The sequence below is a fragment of the Oculina patagonica genome, chromosome 4 (genome assembly GCF_052425735.1).
Source record: "Oculina patagonica isolate OP01 chromosome 4, crgOcupat, whole genome shotgun sequence".
Taxonomy (NCBI): Eukaryota; Metazoa; Cnidaria; class Anthozoa; order Scleractinia; family Oculinidae; genus Oculina; species Oculina patagonica.
Genome location: NC_135761.1, coordinates 17,725,410 through 17,743,057, shown reverse-complemented (window position 1 = coordinate 17,743,057; position 17,648 = coordinate 17,725,410). Strand labels below are relative to the sequence as shown.

The window sequence follows — 17,648 nt, the reverse complement described above, 5'->3', positions numbered from 1 at the left end:
AAAGGCAAACAACTAAACATGTGTACCAAAACAAAACAAAAAGAAAAAAATATTTTTTCGAAGTCAGGAAAAAATCAATTCATTTCACACCGACGCCAACCAAAACAATGGTATCCAGCTAGATTTTAGTTAACAGAAGTTATCTATGTAAATTTATAAACTTTCTCAAGTCTTTAGGATTCTTTAAACAAAACGATGCCTGTATCTTAGCTATTTACTGAGGCCAATAAATAAAGTGCTAAATGTCATCACGGAGGAACTTTGAAGAAATAATTTTGAAAAACTGAGACTTGCATGTAATTAATCTTTCGAAATCTATTGTTAGATTACATCATTTACAGAAATAGAAAATTTATTTTTTAGCTGCAACTTGTTCGAGCGCGTGCAAAAGACGCATAATGAATATGATATGTGGTTATTTTTTTAGAGACTCCGAGTTTTAAAATTGATTGCAAAGGCTTTGCTTTGCTAGAAATGTATATAATCACTAAATAGAGAAACTGCCGGAAACTGAAGAGCCAAAAACACAATAATTACCGGTATATTTTATTATTCACATCTAAATTGCCACAATACCTAAGGAGCTCTTAAAATAGAGTAAATTCTAGCAAAAGGATGTGCGTCCTTGCATGTGGCGGTGGAAATTTGGATTGCTCCGGTCTAATTACAATAGATTTAAATCTTTGATTTTGATGTTACATTATTATTATTATGACCAGCGTCACGCAATTATATTGATGGGAGACATTAAAAAAAAATCAAAGCTAAAAATGTGCTATACCTTGTAATATTTGATTTATAACATATTACGTACATAGATGTGTGGCACTAAAGGCCTGGTGGAGCGGCGGTGCAGGTATACAGTAGAATTACCGTTACGTTAGGTCACAAGCTGCTTTTGCACGCATTGCGTATCTGTCTTTCTCCGACCGAGAGGACATGGGTACCAATACATTTCACTTTGAACTTTATACGAATAGAAATTATGATGTGAGACAATTCAATGAAGCTAAGCGCTTCTAAATGTCCGATTTACTGGAAGAAAATCCCGTAATGGCTCCACAAATTTCTCCTAAGGATATTCCACAAGGAGAAGAAAACTCTGATTCGGAAGAAGACGAGCCAATAGCGCCAGTAATCATGGAAAACTCCAGTAGCGACGATGAAGACAACAACGAAGAAGATGGAAACCAGGGATATGTTCAGCTGGCACAAGACGACAGCGAAGGGCAGCAAACTGCAGATCAATGGTTACCTAATGTACGTATTGTAGTTTAACTCTCGTAGATTAAATGGTTTTAGCTTTAATTAAACTGTAAAGGTGTGCAGTGTGAAATATTCAACTCGTGCATCATGCAGTGACTCAGTGAGTGACTGAATGCACGCAAGCTACTGTTGAGTGTTGTTGGTACATGCAAGCTTAAGCATATATTGACTTCACGGAAGGGGAGCACTTCAAAACACAAATTTAGTATAAACGAATTTCAGAGTAAGGGAAGCTATCCTTTCAATCAATAAACTGTATGCATACCTAATCTACTAAGATCAGACTTGGGTGCAGAAAATCACAGGGGATATGACAACTGATTTTAATACGTGCATGAGTTGTCATATATGAGATTAGTATATACACACTCAGTGATCTTGGTGTTTCAAGCAATCTGATTGGTTCGCTATCGCAGGCTAATGAGCATTATTCACTCCCTACGGAGTGAATAATGCTTGATCCAAACTGAAGCAAAATTATATATTATATATATATATTATAAGCCACCCATTAATTTTTGCACGCGCTCATTGGACAAAACGCATCACGTGGTACAAAATCGGAGGACGGGTATCAGCAAATATACCCCCTCCAATTTGATATCCGTCGCCCGATTTTGTAGGCAAGCATAAAACAAACGAATGAAGTCACTTTATTCAATTCTAACTTTTAATGAAATCACAGAGTCAAAAAATCACGTAAACCAATCACAAACCAGATACACAGGGTTTATTACAAGAGTTTTTTCCTATAAATTTACTGGCGATAAAGCGCGTTGTAGAAATTAATTGGAGGGTTATAAAATAAATAAACCCCTCTCCAGCTTGCTGGTATATTGAAGGATAATGCCCTTGGCTGAAAGGTTGTCCTCAAAATTTCACAGTTGCCCTCGAAGCTTCGCTTCTCGGCCAACTGTTCATTTTTAGACAATCTTTCAGCTTCAGACATTATCCTCCAATATACCAGCAACCTGAAGGGGTTTATTTACTAAATAGCACAAGACTTCTCAGGTAGCAAGGGGCGACATGACTTAAGTGTTTGGGGCGACGTAACTTCAGTTTTGGGGTGACGTGACCTGGATTGGGGCGATGTAACTTGGGGCGACATGACCTACATTCGACTACACATGAAAGGGTTGATATCCTTCCAGTACTGTCCAGTGCAAACATGCTTAAAAAAAAAGGTTTTGGTCTGAATTTGTCCACCCCCCCCCCCCCCTGGCCTTCCTCTAGGAATTCCAGTTTAGCTTCATTCTTTCCTTTAGCTGTTTTGGCCCCTACCCATCCAAATTTCCAGTAACTGTTATTCAGTAGCTCACTGGGGGGGTAGGTTCACGAGGATATTTTTTGGAACAACACAAATTGCAGCCAAACTTCCCATAAAACAGACACCTCCTTCTCATGTAGTTGGACACCTCCTGTAAGAGACACATTGCCGTGGTCCCAGCCATGTACAAACACTACATTTTGAACTCCCATTGGCGAGGCCCTGCCAGGGGGGTTCCCGTGTTGTTTGTCTAAATTTAAATATGTGCCATGTCGCTGTTTTATCGCTCTTCATGTCGCTGTCGGTAATTAAATTGAAGGGAAATTACTTGTCCTTGTCGGAATTTAAGTTTTTTCCATTAGGGTTGTCGTTTGTCGCAATTTTATTAGTATGCTGTCGCTACTTTTTGGGCCATGTCGCTTGTCGGAATTTACGCTGGCAGAGCCTCATTGGCTGACGCCTTTTCTAAGTGGGCACTTTGTCTTGGTCCTAAGGATGTCTGCTTATGGGAGGTTACATTTACTTGATACTCGAAATGCGACTGGAGACTCAAAACTCAAAATTTTCAAGGATCGAGCTTGGATCAAGGCTTAAGGGACAGTGTCAACTCGGTGTCTGACATTTCTCGGTGTCTGACACAGACTAAGAAAATATATAGTGTGTTATCTTTACCATTATTGAAAGCTAACCATATACAGGCTAACCGTTTAGAGGTAGTGTATAGTAGGCTAAGGGGAGTGCGTAGTAGGCTAACCGGAGTGAATTTTTCACTGGGGTAAGCCTACTACACACTCCGGTTAGCCTACTATTCACTCCGGTTAGCCTAAGTAGCACTTCGGTTAGCCTGTTTATGGTTACATGTAGCTTTCAATAATGGTAAAGGTAACACAATATATTCTCTTAGTCTGCATTCTGCAAATTTATGTCAGACACCGCTGTCAACTTACATTTGAGCGGTACTGTATGATTGAAGGAGTAATTGGCCTTCTCAGCTGTCTAAGTCATGTAATAAATACATGTTTTTTACAACATTTATTTGTTTGAACACTTACAAAACTACCATGATGGTAGATTACATTTTTGAAAACTTATGTATACTGGTAATACTCACAATACATGTTATACTTACGATGTAATACACTCTAGTAACACTACAAATACAAGAAAATAGTAACCATGCTCAAGGGCAGTACTAGCAAAATATTGGACCAAGGCACAGCCATAACTAGCAAGAGGCAAGATGAGGCATTTGCCCCGTCTAGATTTACAACAAAAATTGAAATTTAAGAAAATGTTTAGTTAAGAAAATAATACACAGTTGAACAAGATTGACCTATCAGAAAAAATATGTTTGAAAAATGCTGAAAATTGGCGTAAGTGCGTCTAGATTTCAAAATCCTTGGCTCGCACCATGGGCGATCACTGATCTTGCCTCATCTATACCAAACGTCTGGTTACAGACCTGCAAGGTCTTGACAGTACAGACTGAGCACAGTTTAGTTTGTACAGAAAAGACTGAGGGCCACTATTCTCCCAGTACAGTACCAATCCCAAGCAAGCTTGGTTAATAAGAGATAACGCATGAATGAAAAAAGTTTTAACTACAATGGACACAAACAGTATGACTAGTGGCAGATCTAAGGTAGGTGCCCCCCACCTTATTTTCAGACCGAACCAAGGCCTAATTAGGGTTAAGAAAAATTGTTTTCGAGAGCTAGGCCCCCTCTTATACTTAGAGAGATATTGAATGGTCTTAGCGAGCATGCAAGCAGAGCGTTTTTCTTTGCAAGCACGAGCACTTTTGTCAGTGACAAAAGTGAGAGGAACGAGCGCTTTTCAAAATGCCACCTCCACTAAAATCGAGCATGCGAGCACTTGTAAAAATATGCGACCACGTGCAAACGAGCACCTACTAAAATTTTGCGAGCATTCCGAGCAGAAGCCTTATTTTGCGAGCACTGCAAAATTTTGATGGACCATTCATGACCCCTACTTAGAGTCTGGATGATCAGGCCCTCCACTTACCTGAAGGTCTGGATCCACCCACTGATGACCCCAGGAGGGTACTCCGGGATCCAAGTGACAGAGATGTGCGAAGGATTTTTTTTGGGTCGAAATTTTCGATTCCGGGATTTGTTTGGGTGGGAGAATTTGGTAGGTATTTTTTTGGGTGACTTGATTTAAATAGGGGATTTTTTGGGGTATTAAAATCAAACTAGACTAGGGATTTTTTGGGCGTTTTTTTTGGTCCAGGGATTTTTTTGGGTAATGTCGGGAGACTTAGGGATTTTTTGGGTCCTGGGTTTTGCCTCCATTTGATCATCCCCGTCACTTTGATCCCGGAGTACCCCCCTGGGCTGATGACTACACTCATTTGACAGTTTGGCTTTTTGGATGAAACAAATAAAAATATCAGTGCACGATTCCAGAAAGTGTTAACACTTTGAGTTGACTTTGATGACAAGTTAATGGAATTTAATTCCTTTTTCAGACAGAGGAAGAAGGCTCAGAAGACGACAGTGCACCAGTTACTGATGATGGGGAAAGCAATAGTTCATCATTGTCATCTACGGTCAGACATGCTGAGCCAGAAATGAAACAAGGCAAGTTGAAAGGACAGTCAGTTTTGGGCTTTATTTGAGTACTATCCAGCTGCCTGGGGAGTGGGGCAGGGGGAACTCTCCATATCATTATATGGTACTATCAGGAATGTGCAGTTCCAGAAAATATCCATTTCCACCCCATGGAAGGTCATTTGAAATTCCAAGGAGGTGGCGGTCTGGAATGCCAAAATTTTTAAAGGTATGTATGGAGCTGTATGAAGGAGTGGGAAGATTCAAACCAAAAAGCCTTCTGTGGGAATTTGTATCTATGATTTTCAGTTGAGTATGAATTAGCCATGTTCTAAACGCGCAGGCGACTAGGTACGAATTTTAAAAATTGATTAAATTAAAAAATGAACCCTGACATCTTAAAGAGCATTCAAAAATTAGTTTATTTGCAAAATGTGATTGTTACTGGTTTAAACACTTGGGTATGGTTCACTTTTAGAAATCATTTAAATAAGAGAGCTTAGTATGGATTGAAGGGACAGCTGTCCCTCCAAACCATACTAAGCTTTCTTATTTTATCGATTTTTAAAAGAGTACCATGTCTTTGTGTTTAAACCAATAACTCTCAAATTTGTTTACGTCACTAACTTTTGGATGCTCTTTCAGATGATGAATATTTGTACCCAGTCCCCCTCTCGTTTCGAACATGGCTTATTGAGAAAGGTTCTCTGCTAAAGTTTTTACTGCAAAAACCGTGTAGTTGTCAGGGGTGACATAGGTACATGTACATTTGTAGTTTGTGGTGGAAACGTCATGCCAGTGATGTTAGCAGTGGCAAAAAAAATTATGTGCAAAATGGTGAGATGGTTCATATTCATTTCTGGACATGGCTTACATGTACTTTGAATTAGACTGCATGGCTGGCCACCTCTGAACATTTGCCTGGAAATTAAAATTAATATGGCCTGGGTTGATTTCACCACCATTTCTGACTATTTCATCGACTATTGACATTCACAAATGCAAAGAAAGTGAGTGGCCTTTGAGGAAAGATCTGCCCTTCAATCTCTGCCTTTCCTTGTCAGTCATGTTTTGAACTGAATTTCCAATATTTTGACGTCTAATGAAAAGAGTTCAAGTTGCCCCTGGTGTCAATTAAGCCAGCAACCGGCGCATTTCATTCTGAATACTGCGCCGGCTACTCCGAATGCTAGAAGGTCAATTCTGAGCATGACATTGGAGAAAGTGGGACTTGAGAGAGGCAATTTCAGCTAACTGGTGTAAAAACCTCAAATCCATTATGCTCCAGAGGGCTTCGCGCCCTAGACCTCCAACAGGGACGCTGCCCCTGTACCTCGCTGGGGGCCTGTCTGGTCGCCAGACCCCCTGCATGATGGGGGGCCTCCGACTCCCAGTGCCATCTACTATCAAAATATCTCATGCTTACTTCAAAACATTTCGACAACCCTGCAACATGGAAGTTCAAATGTGATTTATGGAAAACCTGATGACAAAACCTCTGTTTTCATACTCAGCTGATAATCATGGTACAGTACCGCTCAAATGTAAGTTGACAGTCCCTCGAGCCTCGATCCTCGAGACTCGAGACTCGATCCTCGAGCCTCGAGACTCGATCCTCGAAACTCGAAAATTTCGAGTTTCGAGTCTCGAGGCTCGAGGATCGAGTCTCGAGTCTCGAGGATCGAGTCTCGAGTCGAGAAAAATAATGAGCTTGTCGCTTGAATGATTCCTCGAGAATAAAATTGCTCAAGCGGGCCGCACTCTCGAGTGTTGTACTATGGTCGAAGCCAGCGTTCCGGCTACTCGTCTCTGCTGTTACAACTCGCGCTTGGTCGTTTAATATTTCGAACCGTCCCAAAATGTTCGAAATAGGAGCTCGAAACCGTCGATAGTGAATGAATTGAGGGAAAATTTAACCAGAAGTAACCGAGTTGGAGTTAGCGCGGTCCCGCCGAATCAACATGGACAAATACAACCTGCGTTCAGGCGATCTTAGGACAAACATGAAGCACGTGTTCAATGTCACGCATACGATTGTTTGTGTTATGATTTAGGATGCAAATATTTAACCTTAAAGTTCACTCTGTCATTTAGTTTTCTTTTGAAAAACGCAGTTACGTGTGTATGAAAGAATCTAAATCGGATACTTGCGTGCGGCGTTGTGTTACATTTATTTACGCTGGAGTTTATTCGAAAGGTTTCCAATTACTTTTGACATATGCAAATTTTGCCAACTTTTACAACTGCGCCGTTTTAAAAAAGAAAAATTTGTATAACTTCTCTAAAGCTTTAATAATAATTAGCGCCGATATCTGTGTTATAAATGAAGACAAGTTTCATTCAAGAAGAATTTAGGTTTTTCAGAATTTGATGCCAAATTCACAAAAAATAAAACACGCTCATTTCAAGCTAGACGCAATGGCGCGACATGAGTCTGTCTTGCCATTTATTTACGGAAGGCTTCACGGCTTCGATGTTTTTCACGTGGAATGTTTCGTTTGCCGTCTACAGAATTTTTACAACTCAAATTTAAGAACCGGTTTTATTTACGAAAACTTTTGTCTGAATTTCAGTAGCGACCAGAAAGAGACGTCTGAAATTCAGGCTTCTGAAAGTTGCTGAAACTTGCTTGCGCGATTTTGTCGGTGCAATTCTACGGCTCAGCTTACAAGATTCGTGACATTTAAATCGTTTCGCATCGAATGCTTCAGATGCTGAATTACAGAACATTTTGTGAAAGAAATTAAATTTGTAGTTTTATTTGCGAAAACTCAGGATGAACTTGTAAACCAATAACTTAAATATCTTCGTGGTTGAAAATATGCACTTACGCTGACTTACGGCGGGTTGACAAGGGATAGCACAAGTTTGAACTACAAGTTCTTTTCACGTCCTTTTCTAAATTTAATTCGTCGATCACGGCTTTCAAGGACGAGTTTGTGTCAGTACTTTTAAGTAAGTAAACGGAATTACGATCGGCGCGAATATATCCTACCGTCGAATGTTACATGTCGGGGAAGGTTTATATTTCATGCGCTGAATTTGGACGCGATACACTTGTACATGAGGTGCGAGCGGCTTTTGTTCTTTCCTCGAGAAATAAATCGTTTCCTCGAAAGCCTTTCGAGTTATGAATATTCGAGACCGGCTTGTTTCTCGATCCTCGAGACTCGATCCTCGAGACTCGATACTCGAGACTCGAAACTCGAACATTTCGAGTTTCGAGTCTCGAGGATCGAGTCTCGAGTGTCGAGGATCGAGTCTCGAGGATCGAGTCGAGACTGTCAACTTACATTTGAGCGGTACTGTACTATACCGTAAAATTCCGGTTATAAGCCCCCCCGGTTATAAGCCCCCCCCCCCCCGGATATAAGCCCCTCTCTACCAGATGACAGTACTGAACAGGGCGAAATGTTGCTTTTTTGTGCGTTTTTAACTTAAAAACGTATTTCGTTCAACACTTCCGAGACTCGTTTCGAAACTTTTTTTTTCCTTCCGCTTATAAGCCCTCCCAAATATAAGCCCCTCCGCTTTTAAGCCCACCCAAAAACCCTTACGAAGTTGTATAAGCCCAGGGCTTATAACCGGAATTCTACGGTATTTTGACATTTTATTTTCTTTCTTCCTTTAGAGCAAGTAGACCTTATCAGACAGGTCATGTCAGGAATTACACTTCCCACGTCAGCCATTCCTGAGTGGGCCAAGGTTGTGCCTGAAGAAAAGTGGAAAGCATCTCTTGTATCGAGCATAACAAACAGAACTCCATCGCCACCAGATGGTGGGACAGAAAAATAGATTAAATATTGTGTTATTAATGTACTGTTCCATTTAAAAGAATATCATACTACAGTAGAACCCCGGTAACTCGAATTCTTAAGAAAAACAGAAAACAGGTTGAGCTAGTGAGGTTTCGAGTTGAATATTTAATTTGGCAAGTTAGTAATTGATAGTTTACTGATTTTTCAGCACTTTAATATACAGAAGTGTACAAATTGAATTTATCTCATCAAAAACTCTTGCACGATCATACAATCTCATGTTAAGAGTGGAAAATGACCGTTAAATTCGCGACTGTTCGTTGCTCTAATCAATGGGCAACGGTGGTGAGTTGCAAAAATAGGAATTCGAGTCATCGGGGTAAATTTGACCCAAATGTTGATCAAGGGAAACGAAATTTTGTTCAAGTTAGCGGGGTTTTGAGTTATCCGAGTTCGAATTAACCGAGTAAAAATGACTGAAAGTGAGGTCATATCCAAGGGAAATGGAAGTTACAGTAGTTCGAGTTAGAGGGGTGTTCAAGTTATCCGAGTTCGAGTTACCGGGATTCTACTGTGTTACATGTTCGTTGTACAGTAAAAAAAAATGGAGCTAAAAGGAGGTTTGTTGGGTTGGATAGCAGCTCTCACATTCTCTCGTGAATGACGCGCTACCCTTCAAGACAGCAATAGATCAAACACCAGGAAAAATGCCCCTAGCCGGGCCCTTAAACAATAGCAAACGCTACACTAGAAAAACCAGTAGAATTGCAAGCTTACGAGAGCTTCTACACTACCGGTTTAGTTGTGACATACAATTTAGTAGAGTGAAGTCAAACATCACTACTGAGAATTCAAAAGTGTAAATGAAAAGCGTTTTAGAATTTTAAAAAAAAAAACAGTATAAATGATGAAACCTATTACTAATAAAAAAGCTATACCACCCCTTAATAATTTGTAATAAAACATTTACAGTGTACCATTAAACTGTAGAAGTTTGTGTTACATGTAACTTTAGGAAAAGTTGTTTGAAGTTGCTCGGAGGGGAAAGGGGTAATAAAAGTAAACGTTTCTATTCGGGGAGGCTCCGCCTGGAGGTGCAAACCGTTACCCTTTAAAGGGACTGTGTCACGGATTTTAGCCAAACTTAGGCATAGGAAATGACCATCAAATTCGTTTAAATATATAAATAACCTCTTAAAACAGTGAAGGAATACGTAAATAACACACCAAATGCAAAAGAAGGTACGGATGGCCAAAAGTGTCGAAGATTGCAACGGATTGCGATGTGGGCTTTTGAAATATGGTCCGGCGTAACAGTTCTCAAAGTTAATCTTGTCTGCTTGTAACTTTAATTTATGACGCCCGGGAGACACATTTAGCTGCAAGGAAGCTATGGTTCTGTCATTTAGTATCAAAGAATTAATTTCTTTGCAAACATTTAGTTTCATAGCGAATATTTGGCAAAATTCAATAACATAAGATTAACTTAGCCGTGACATAGTCCCTTAAACATACCGCTTTAGACAGAAATGGTTAGTCTTTCCGGGAGCTTCAAGGAATAAATAATGTCCAAGGACAAATAACCATGCATTTGATGAAATATGAGGTAAAGGTCGCCGTTCTCTTTATTCTTTCTTCTTCAAATATTTCCACCCTAGGCCTTTCTGTTTTGTGGAGTTCTTGGCCGAGCTGCCAGACGCTACTGTTTCTATTACCCATGAACACAACGTAAGGCAAATTCTGGAAAGCTTGAAAACTTTTCGCCACTTTTTTAAAACCAAAATCCGCTTAGTAGAAATTTCATCTGGAACATTTGTGGTAAAATTTTTCACAAATTCGATGGCTTTGTCACACGTACGCGTGTAAAATCGAAGATCTCTTCGAGATATCGACTTTTTTGCATGAAGTTCGTATGAGTAGAAGGTTTATCCTGGCCATTGTTGTTCGAACATATGGAAGAATTCAAACGTCTTTCAGTTCAAGCATTTTTTTATTTATTTTCGTGGGGGAAATGCTGTATTTGTCAGTCGCGACGGCTGGGCGCTTTGCGACTCATATACTTTTAGAGTGTACTTTGGCTTGGTTAAAAATGGTAAACTTTGACGCTTACCTTTAATCGAAATAGTTGCTTCCTTTCGAGTTACAAAAATTTCTACTCGGCTTAATGCAGGGTTCCCGATAAAGGTTACGCACGACAGAGTTACCTTTTGTCTCGTCACGCAATCTTAACCCCACATTGCGAAGTAAATTTTCGTTTAGATATTACCAAAAGCCGCTCCTCCTTGCCTTATTCTTTACCTTACGGCTACACATGCCATTTCTAACGACTACATTTCCAGTAAAACAGTTCCTGTTTTTTTTTTTCTAATGGCGATGCACTAACTTCTGAACAGAAGCAAAAACTTTTTTCGGTGTTTTATGCTTCCACCGGAAGTAATTTCACAACAGGCTACAAAAACACTTGTAAATATCACTTCACACCTGCATTGAATATTGCAATTCTAAATTGTGCAACTCATCAGAAATAATCCATTGTCACGAAATGAGTTCCCTTTGGTTAACTATTAGCAACGTTTTAGTGTGTGAAAGACTTGTACCAGTACATATTTGCGTTGTTAATCGTTTTAGGTTAAATTAATATTAGCGCCTAAAGACTTGTACAAGTACAAATTTCGTTCTTAATCGTTTTAAACTGCGCTGCCTTCGAGCGCTGATCCCCTCACATTCTTAATTGGTTATGTCAAGTAAGATTTGGGCTACTCACATTTTTAATTGTTATATAACGTTTGTAAATTTGACAAGTCACGTTTTTTCTACAAGAACGGAAGTGATACTTAACAAGTCACGCGCTTTGATCACCCACAGCGGAAAGTATTCCCTTGAGAAATTAAAACAGTCCCTTGAGAGTTAACAAGAATGTGGTTCGAGATTACCCAACTTAACCGCTATTCTCCTTCCTTTTGCTTGTAAACAAGCAAAAATGTCGAAAAAAGACCAATTTTCCATTACGTACACTCTTATAGACCACAAAATGTTCAAAACTTTGCAGTGAAACCGCTCGCCTAACGCTTCGTGGTTCCACTTGAGTTTTGAGCATTTTATGACGTCATGTCTATGGTGTTTTACTCCCATGGCGCTTTGCGCACAGGAAAACAGTGGAGCATGTGGAGGTGGTGCCTTGCTCAACCTCGTCCCCAGGGTCTTCTCGGCGACGCCATCTGTAGAGTAGACCCTGCGAACGAGGTTGGGTTGTGCTTCATTTAGATTGTATTGACAATAATTGATTGTACAGATGTTACTTGCAATCGGAATTTTAAAGGGTGAGTACGGTGTCGTTGATCAATCTTAATCTTACCAGTAGTGTTTTCGAGTCCATTTGTGACCGAGCAAAAAGGCAGTTAAAAGTTTTAAAATTTTGTTTAATATAGTACAGACGCAGCATAATTTCCTCTAATAATTCGCTTTTATATAGACTCTTGGTTTGAGGCCATCGTAACTTGATTAAAAATATAACACAAACAGCGGTGATAAACATTATGAAAAATCGCATTTTTATAAACTTGACGTTTCGTATGTTAAGCTACATACATTTTCAAAAGTATTAACCCTGCATTTCATAATGTTTATCACCGCTGTTTGTGTTATATTTTTAATTCGCTTTTGTTACAGCAGAAATCAGGGTTGCCACAGGTTAGAAATATAAAGTTCTTGAATGTCCTGGAAAAGCCAGGGTATCTTATTTTGAGTCAGGGAAAATTAACATTGTGAAAAATGTCAGCTGAAATTATAACATCTCCATTAAACTTACCGGTAATACCACGGGCTGGAAAAAGGACAATTGTCAGCGCTGTGCGTTTTTTTTTTTAAAGTGGAGGCTGGAAGCCGCTACTATAAGCTTATCTGACATTTTGTATTAATTTTCTCAGGGAAATTTTATTTTTAGCAGCCTGAAAAGTCAGCTAGGGGTTTTTGAAAACTGATTTCTGTGGCAACCATGCAAATTATAGTTAAACCTGTTTAATTCCGTTGATGATGAGCTAAAAAATAATCAACAAAAACTACATGGTTGTTTATTAAGAGGTTAGAGTGGCGGTATAAAATAAACCAGAAGTTTAAACCAGAAGTTTATACGTTATCGGACTTCAGTTTAAACTATAACGCAACTTATAAAATAGAACAAAGACACACAACATGTGAACGTTTAAATTTCTTGCAACCCACTTTTTTAGTCATTTTTACTTGGTTAACTCGAACTCAGATAACTCAAAAACCCCGCTTACTCGAGCTAAATTTCGTTTCCCTTGATCAAAATTTACCTCGATAACTCGAATTCCGGTTCATGCAACTCGTCACGGATGCCCATTGATTAGAGCAACGTACAGATCACGAATTTGACAGCCATTTTCCACTCTTTTCGTAACAATTATTTAATGATCGTGTTTTTGACGAGATAAGTTTAATTTGCACTGTACTGTGTACTGAAGTGCTGAAAAATCAGTAAACTATCAATTATAACTTGGCAAATTAAATATTCAATAGACCCCGATAACACGAAATCCCGCTAACTCAAACTGTTTTTCGTTTTCCCTCAGAGGTCGAGTTACCGGGTTCAACTGTATTAAAACGAAATGAAAAAAATTAAGGAAACTTTTCTTTTAGATTCTTGAAGCAATAAAATTCACCACAGCGAAAACAGCGCATTCAAAAAAATTATTAAGATAGTCCATTTCGTGTTATTTAAAGGGCATTTTGTTTGTATTCAGCTGCCGCTAAAAAAATAGCTGTTGAAGGCCAAACATTAAAATAATTAAAAGAAATAAATGGGGATGATCTGAAAGTGCAGTAAAATACATTTCAAATGTTGAATGTAGCTAGCTTGTCGGCGATAAATGATTGCTTTATCATTGGTGACTATAAAGATGATTACTCTTCTTGATATAACAGGTAACCATAGCAACGGTATAACCCGTCAAAAACACCTTTAACTTTAGCTCACAAAGCGTAGGTCAGAGACCCATTTATATATTATTGAATAGTGAACAGCATGCATTCAAAAAGTCATTAGGAAAAGGTTTAACGGGCAGCCCTCTGTAAAGCGGTCACCCTTTATTAGGCAGTCACTTACTAAATTCTCACCGTTTAAAGTTGGTTCTTAAATGATCGCCCCGATCGTTTCTTTCGCATCGATCGTTTGCAAATACTGAGACTATCGTAGATGATCGAAGCGATTGGACGCGATCGGGTTTTCTCATACGATCGTCCCCATTGCCTGGTATGAGCAAAGGGTCATAACGCCCCCGAGATAAAACGCCCCCGAGACATAACGCCCCCTATAAGACATAACGCCCCCATTTCAGAGAAATATGAGAGAAGAGAATGATCCGAGGATATAATAAAATCAATAAATGATATGAACTACAGTAGTTTACTGGCCTGTTTGCGTTGCGATTCATCCGCTAATGGCAATTGTGATTCTTCTGTTTTTGTTGTTCGATCGGTTTCGCTCATGTGAGCAACGAATAGTAAGATGAAAAACTATAAAGATACTTACCTGTTCACGGTGCGATGTATGGCGATTTATAATTGGTATCTAATATGGCGAACACTTATGGCACAGTGAATACCGATCACAATCCAAACAACCCAACAAAGAACGAAGCAAGAAAAAAAAAGGCAATGAAAAGAGCAAATAACAAAAATAGGAAAGTATAAGAACCTTGGATCGGTAGAACCCGCTCACTATAAGCTCGGTTTTTACGATCGAAAACTGAAAAATTATCTTTCTGCTATCGTTATCATAAAATTACAAATTAAAATTTGCTTTCTTACATTAAGGGCGTCATGTCTTAGGATAGGGGGCGTTATGTCTCGGGGGCGTTTTATCTTGGGGGCGTTATGACCGCAATTCGAGCAAAGACATACGAAAAACAATCATTTTAGCCCTAGATCTAACCATATGATCGAACTATGATCGAACACAATATGACAGTCTTCAATAAAAAGGCAAAACCCGTGCCCTCCTCTCTTCCCAGGTACCCAGTATTACAGTTTTACGGTTAAGAAGGGAAAGAGAAGCTAGCAGGATAGAACACAGGCGAGTCAAGTGATCGTGATCGCCCAAATCGCCGCAGACGTTAGCGATCGCGTGTGTTGTGTCCTCGGCATATAACCGCCCAATCGCAAGAAGTGACCGAGGCGATAGAAACGATCGGGGCGATTATATGCCGAGAACCAACCTTAAGACTTCAAACTTGGCTAATTTTATTAGCTAGTTAGATTTCAATGCGACATTTTGACTCGGCGATATTTAAAGCATTTCCATGTTGAATGTGATGACAAAATGCTTATAACTAGTAGTAATCAGAGATTAGGGGAGTGCGCTCGACGTATCTGTAAGGTAAGGTAAGCAGGCAGTGGCAAAAAACCGACATGGTCGTCCTACTAGTAGTATTCCTAATGTCAAAGTTAGTTTCTATGCTTATACCTCACTAAACGCGAGGAGGATAAGTGTGAAAAGATTGTGCGACGAGCCAAAATGAATGAAACGTATTATTTACACAAAAAAATTATTTATTTCACTTGACCTGTTATCGTTTGGCACTAACGAGATTTAAACTTCCACAAACTTCGAATTCTGAAAATAGTTTTACTTTGATTTAAAATTCCACAAAGTACTTAAAAATACAGACAATTTACACAGTAATCCACTGCACGCATATCACATTCACACAACGATTTCCTCGTCAAAACGTCTAGTGTTTCTGGGAAGAACGGTATATCACAAATTCAAAGAAGTGATAAATCAATTTCGATTCGTATTATACCCACTCTCGATGCATTCAAATCTAACAATTTGTAGTTTTGTGCAACATATAATTGAAGGAAAATACGCTGGTTTACCTACGAGCGAACTCCGTACGAAACTACGCATCGACTTACTCGATTTCCACTCTTTTTACGACGTTCGGTGGCTGAAGACAACTCTGCTACCTTGGATGATAACCTTCTAATGTTCTCCATGACATTTTTGCCAAAATTACAATTTTGGAAACACGTTTTTAACTCTTCAATGTTTCTAAGCTCCGTTTGGGACGCCATCTTGTTTTGCATAAAATCGAGGCCATCTGTGGCTACCAGTTTCCCGGCCGAGCTTTGCCCCTGCAAAAATCATTAGGGGCGGCCAATTTGGAGTTCATACACCTGCGCGCGCATTACGGCTCGATTCATTTCGCATAACAGTGCACAGGCCTACCAACTCAAAAGACACAGGACGCAAAACAGAATTAGGCTTGCGCTCTCCTTCGTCTAACGCAAAAAGACGCTTGCCAGGCATGAACGTTTTTTGAACATACAATGACTTTATTTTTTCCCCGGCCATTTATCATTTTTTGCGGTCTTTTTTGTATTTAAATGATGCTATAAAATTCGCATTCTATTTCAATTTTTGTCACATCACACGCTAACGTTTTTACATGCTAGTGGACCCGGGTAGTGGGCCAAGCCTAGGGTGAGGGGCATACTGAATAACAATGATTGTGATAATAAAATATTTATATATAATGCGCCAGCATCCGGTGGCTTAATACAGTTTTGAGAGGGCAAATCAGTCCAACCTTTAACTCTCTTGTACAATCTCCAGAAAAGTTTTTTCTTTTTCTTATCACTGTTTGTTACATCCTAAAACCATCTAAAGCGATATTTAGAAAATAAAAATGCTAATAAACAGCTTAAATGAACGGCCGAGTGCTTAAGAGGGGACTGGCACTAGTAGTTTAAACGGCGTTTTTCTCAAAATCTACCCGTACGACCCTACCTCAAAATTTCAGAAATAAGAAATTGGCTTTGATTTATCGTTCATGCAAAATAATATAAAAATCTGTAAGACAGATTTTTCGCAAAATAGGAAAATGTGATATTTTGCCGATTTTTAAAATAGCGCAAAATCTGTCTTACAGATTTTTTCAAAATTTTGGCTGTGGACGTGGTTCACCCCTTACATTTAATTGTGAAAGTTTCATAATAGGTTGTACGGTAGGTTTTCGAGAAAATCTGGATCAAAATCTGGCTTTTACGACCTCCGAAGTGAATCAAATTGCGCGCGCGAGCGCGCGCTAATATGACGCCATGCGTCGCGAGCGATAATGAAAGACAGAATTAAAACTTCTCTGTCGGCTGTTTATCCACCTTTTTTGTCGTATTGTTTTCCGTCCCAGGTTTCAAGACGTATCTGAAAGTATTTTGAAGTTTTCTTTTGTATAAAAATGTGGTAAAGCGCGGTAAAACAGATGGAACTCTTTTTCGTTTCTGTTTAGAGTTGCTAGCGCCATTTTAGCGCGCGCGAGCAATAATGACGTCAATCAGAAAATCGTAGCGCGCGCCTTTGAGCCACGTAAAAACTGTATTCGGCCACCTTAAGTTCAAAGGCGCTTACAGGTCATACAGAAAAACATGCAATTTAAAATTTGTTATTTTTACCTTTAACATGCTTAAATTTAAGGTACTATATCAGTTAAAATAAGCAAAATGAACAAACCCATAAACCGTTCACGGCAAACGCTCACATTTTGATTAAAAAGCTCTTTGAACCAAACGTTCAATCAATTATATCCCCACAACCACCCGGCCCCACCCTTCCCCACTTACTCCTGAAAAGGAAATCACCAGATCTCCGTGGACTATGCGTTCACTTATGCACGCTGTTTACATTTTCGCAATGGATAAGTTTGCCAATAGAATAGAAGTATTTGTAAGCGGTTTTAAACATTAAATCGTGAATTAAACTAA

At 39.3% G+C, this 17,648-nt stretch overlaps 1 protein-coding gene across 1 annotated transcript; it reads left to right on the top strand.

Annotated features, from left to right (window-relative positions):
- The first annotated feature begins 956 nt into the window (after nucleotides 1-956).
- Nucleotides 957-9,537, top strand: LOC144651943 (uncharacterized). Its single transcript, XM_078512018.1, has 3 exons — nucleotides 957-1,260; nucleotides 5,025-5,136; nucleotides 8,738-9,537. The coding sequence occupies exons 1-3, from the start codon at nucleotides 1,024-1,026 to the stop codon at nucleotides 8,899-8,901; spliced, it is 513 nt and encodes a 170-aa protein (XP_078368144.1). The 5' UTR covers nucleotides 957-1,023; the 3' UTR covers nucleotides 8,902-9,537.
- The last annotated feature ends 8,111 nt before the right edge of the window (nucleotides 9,538-17,648 follow it).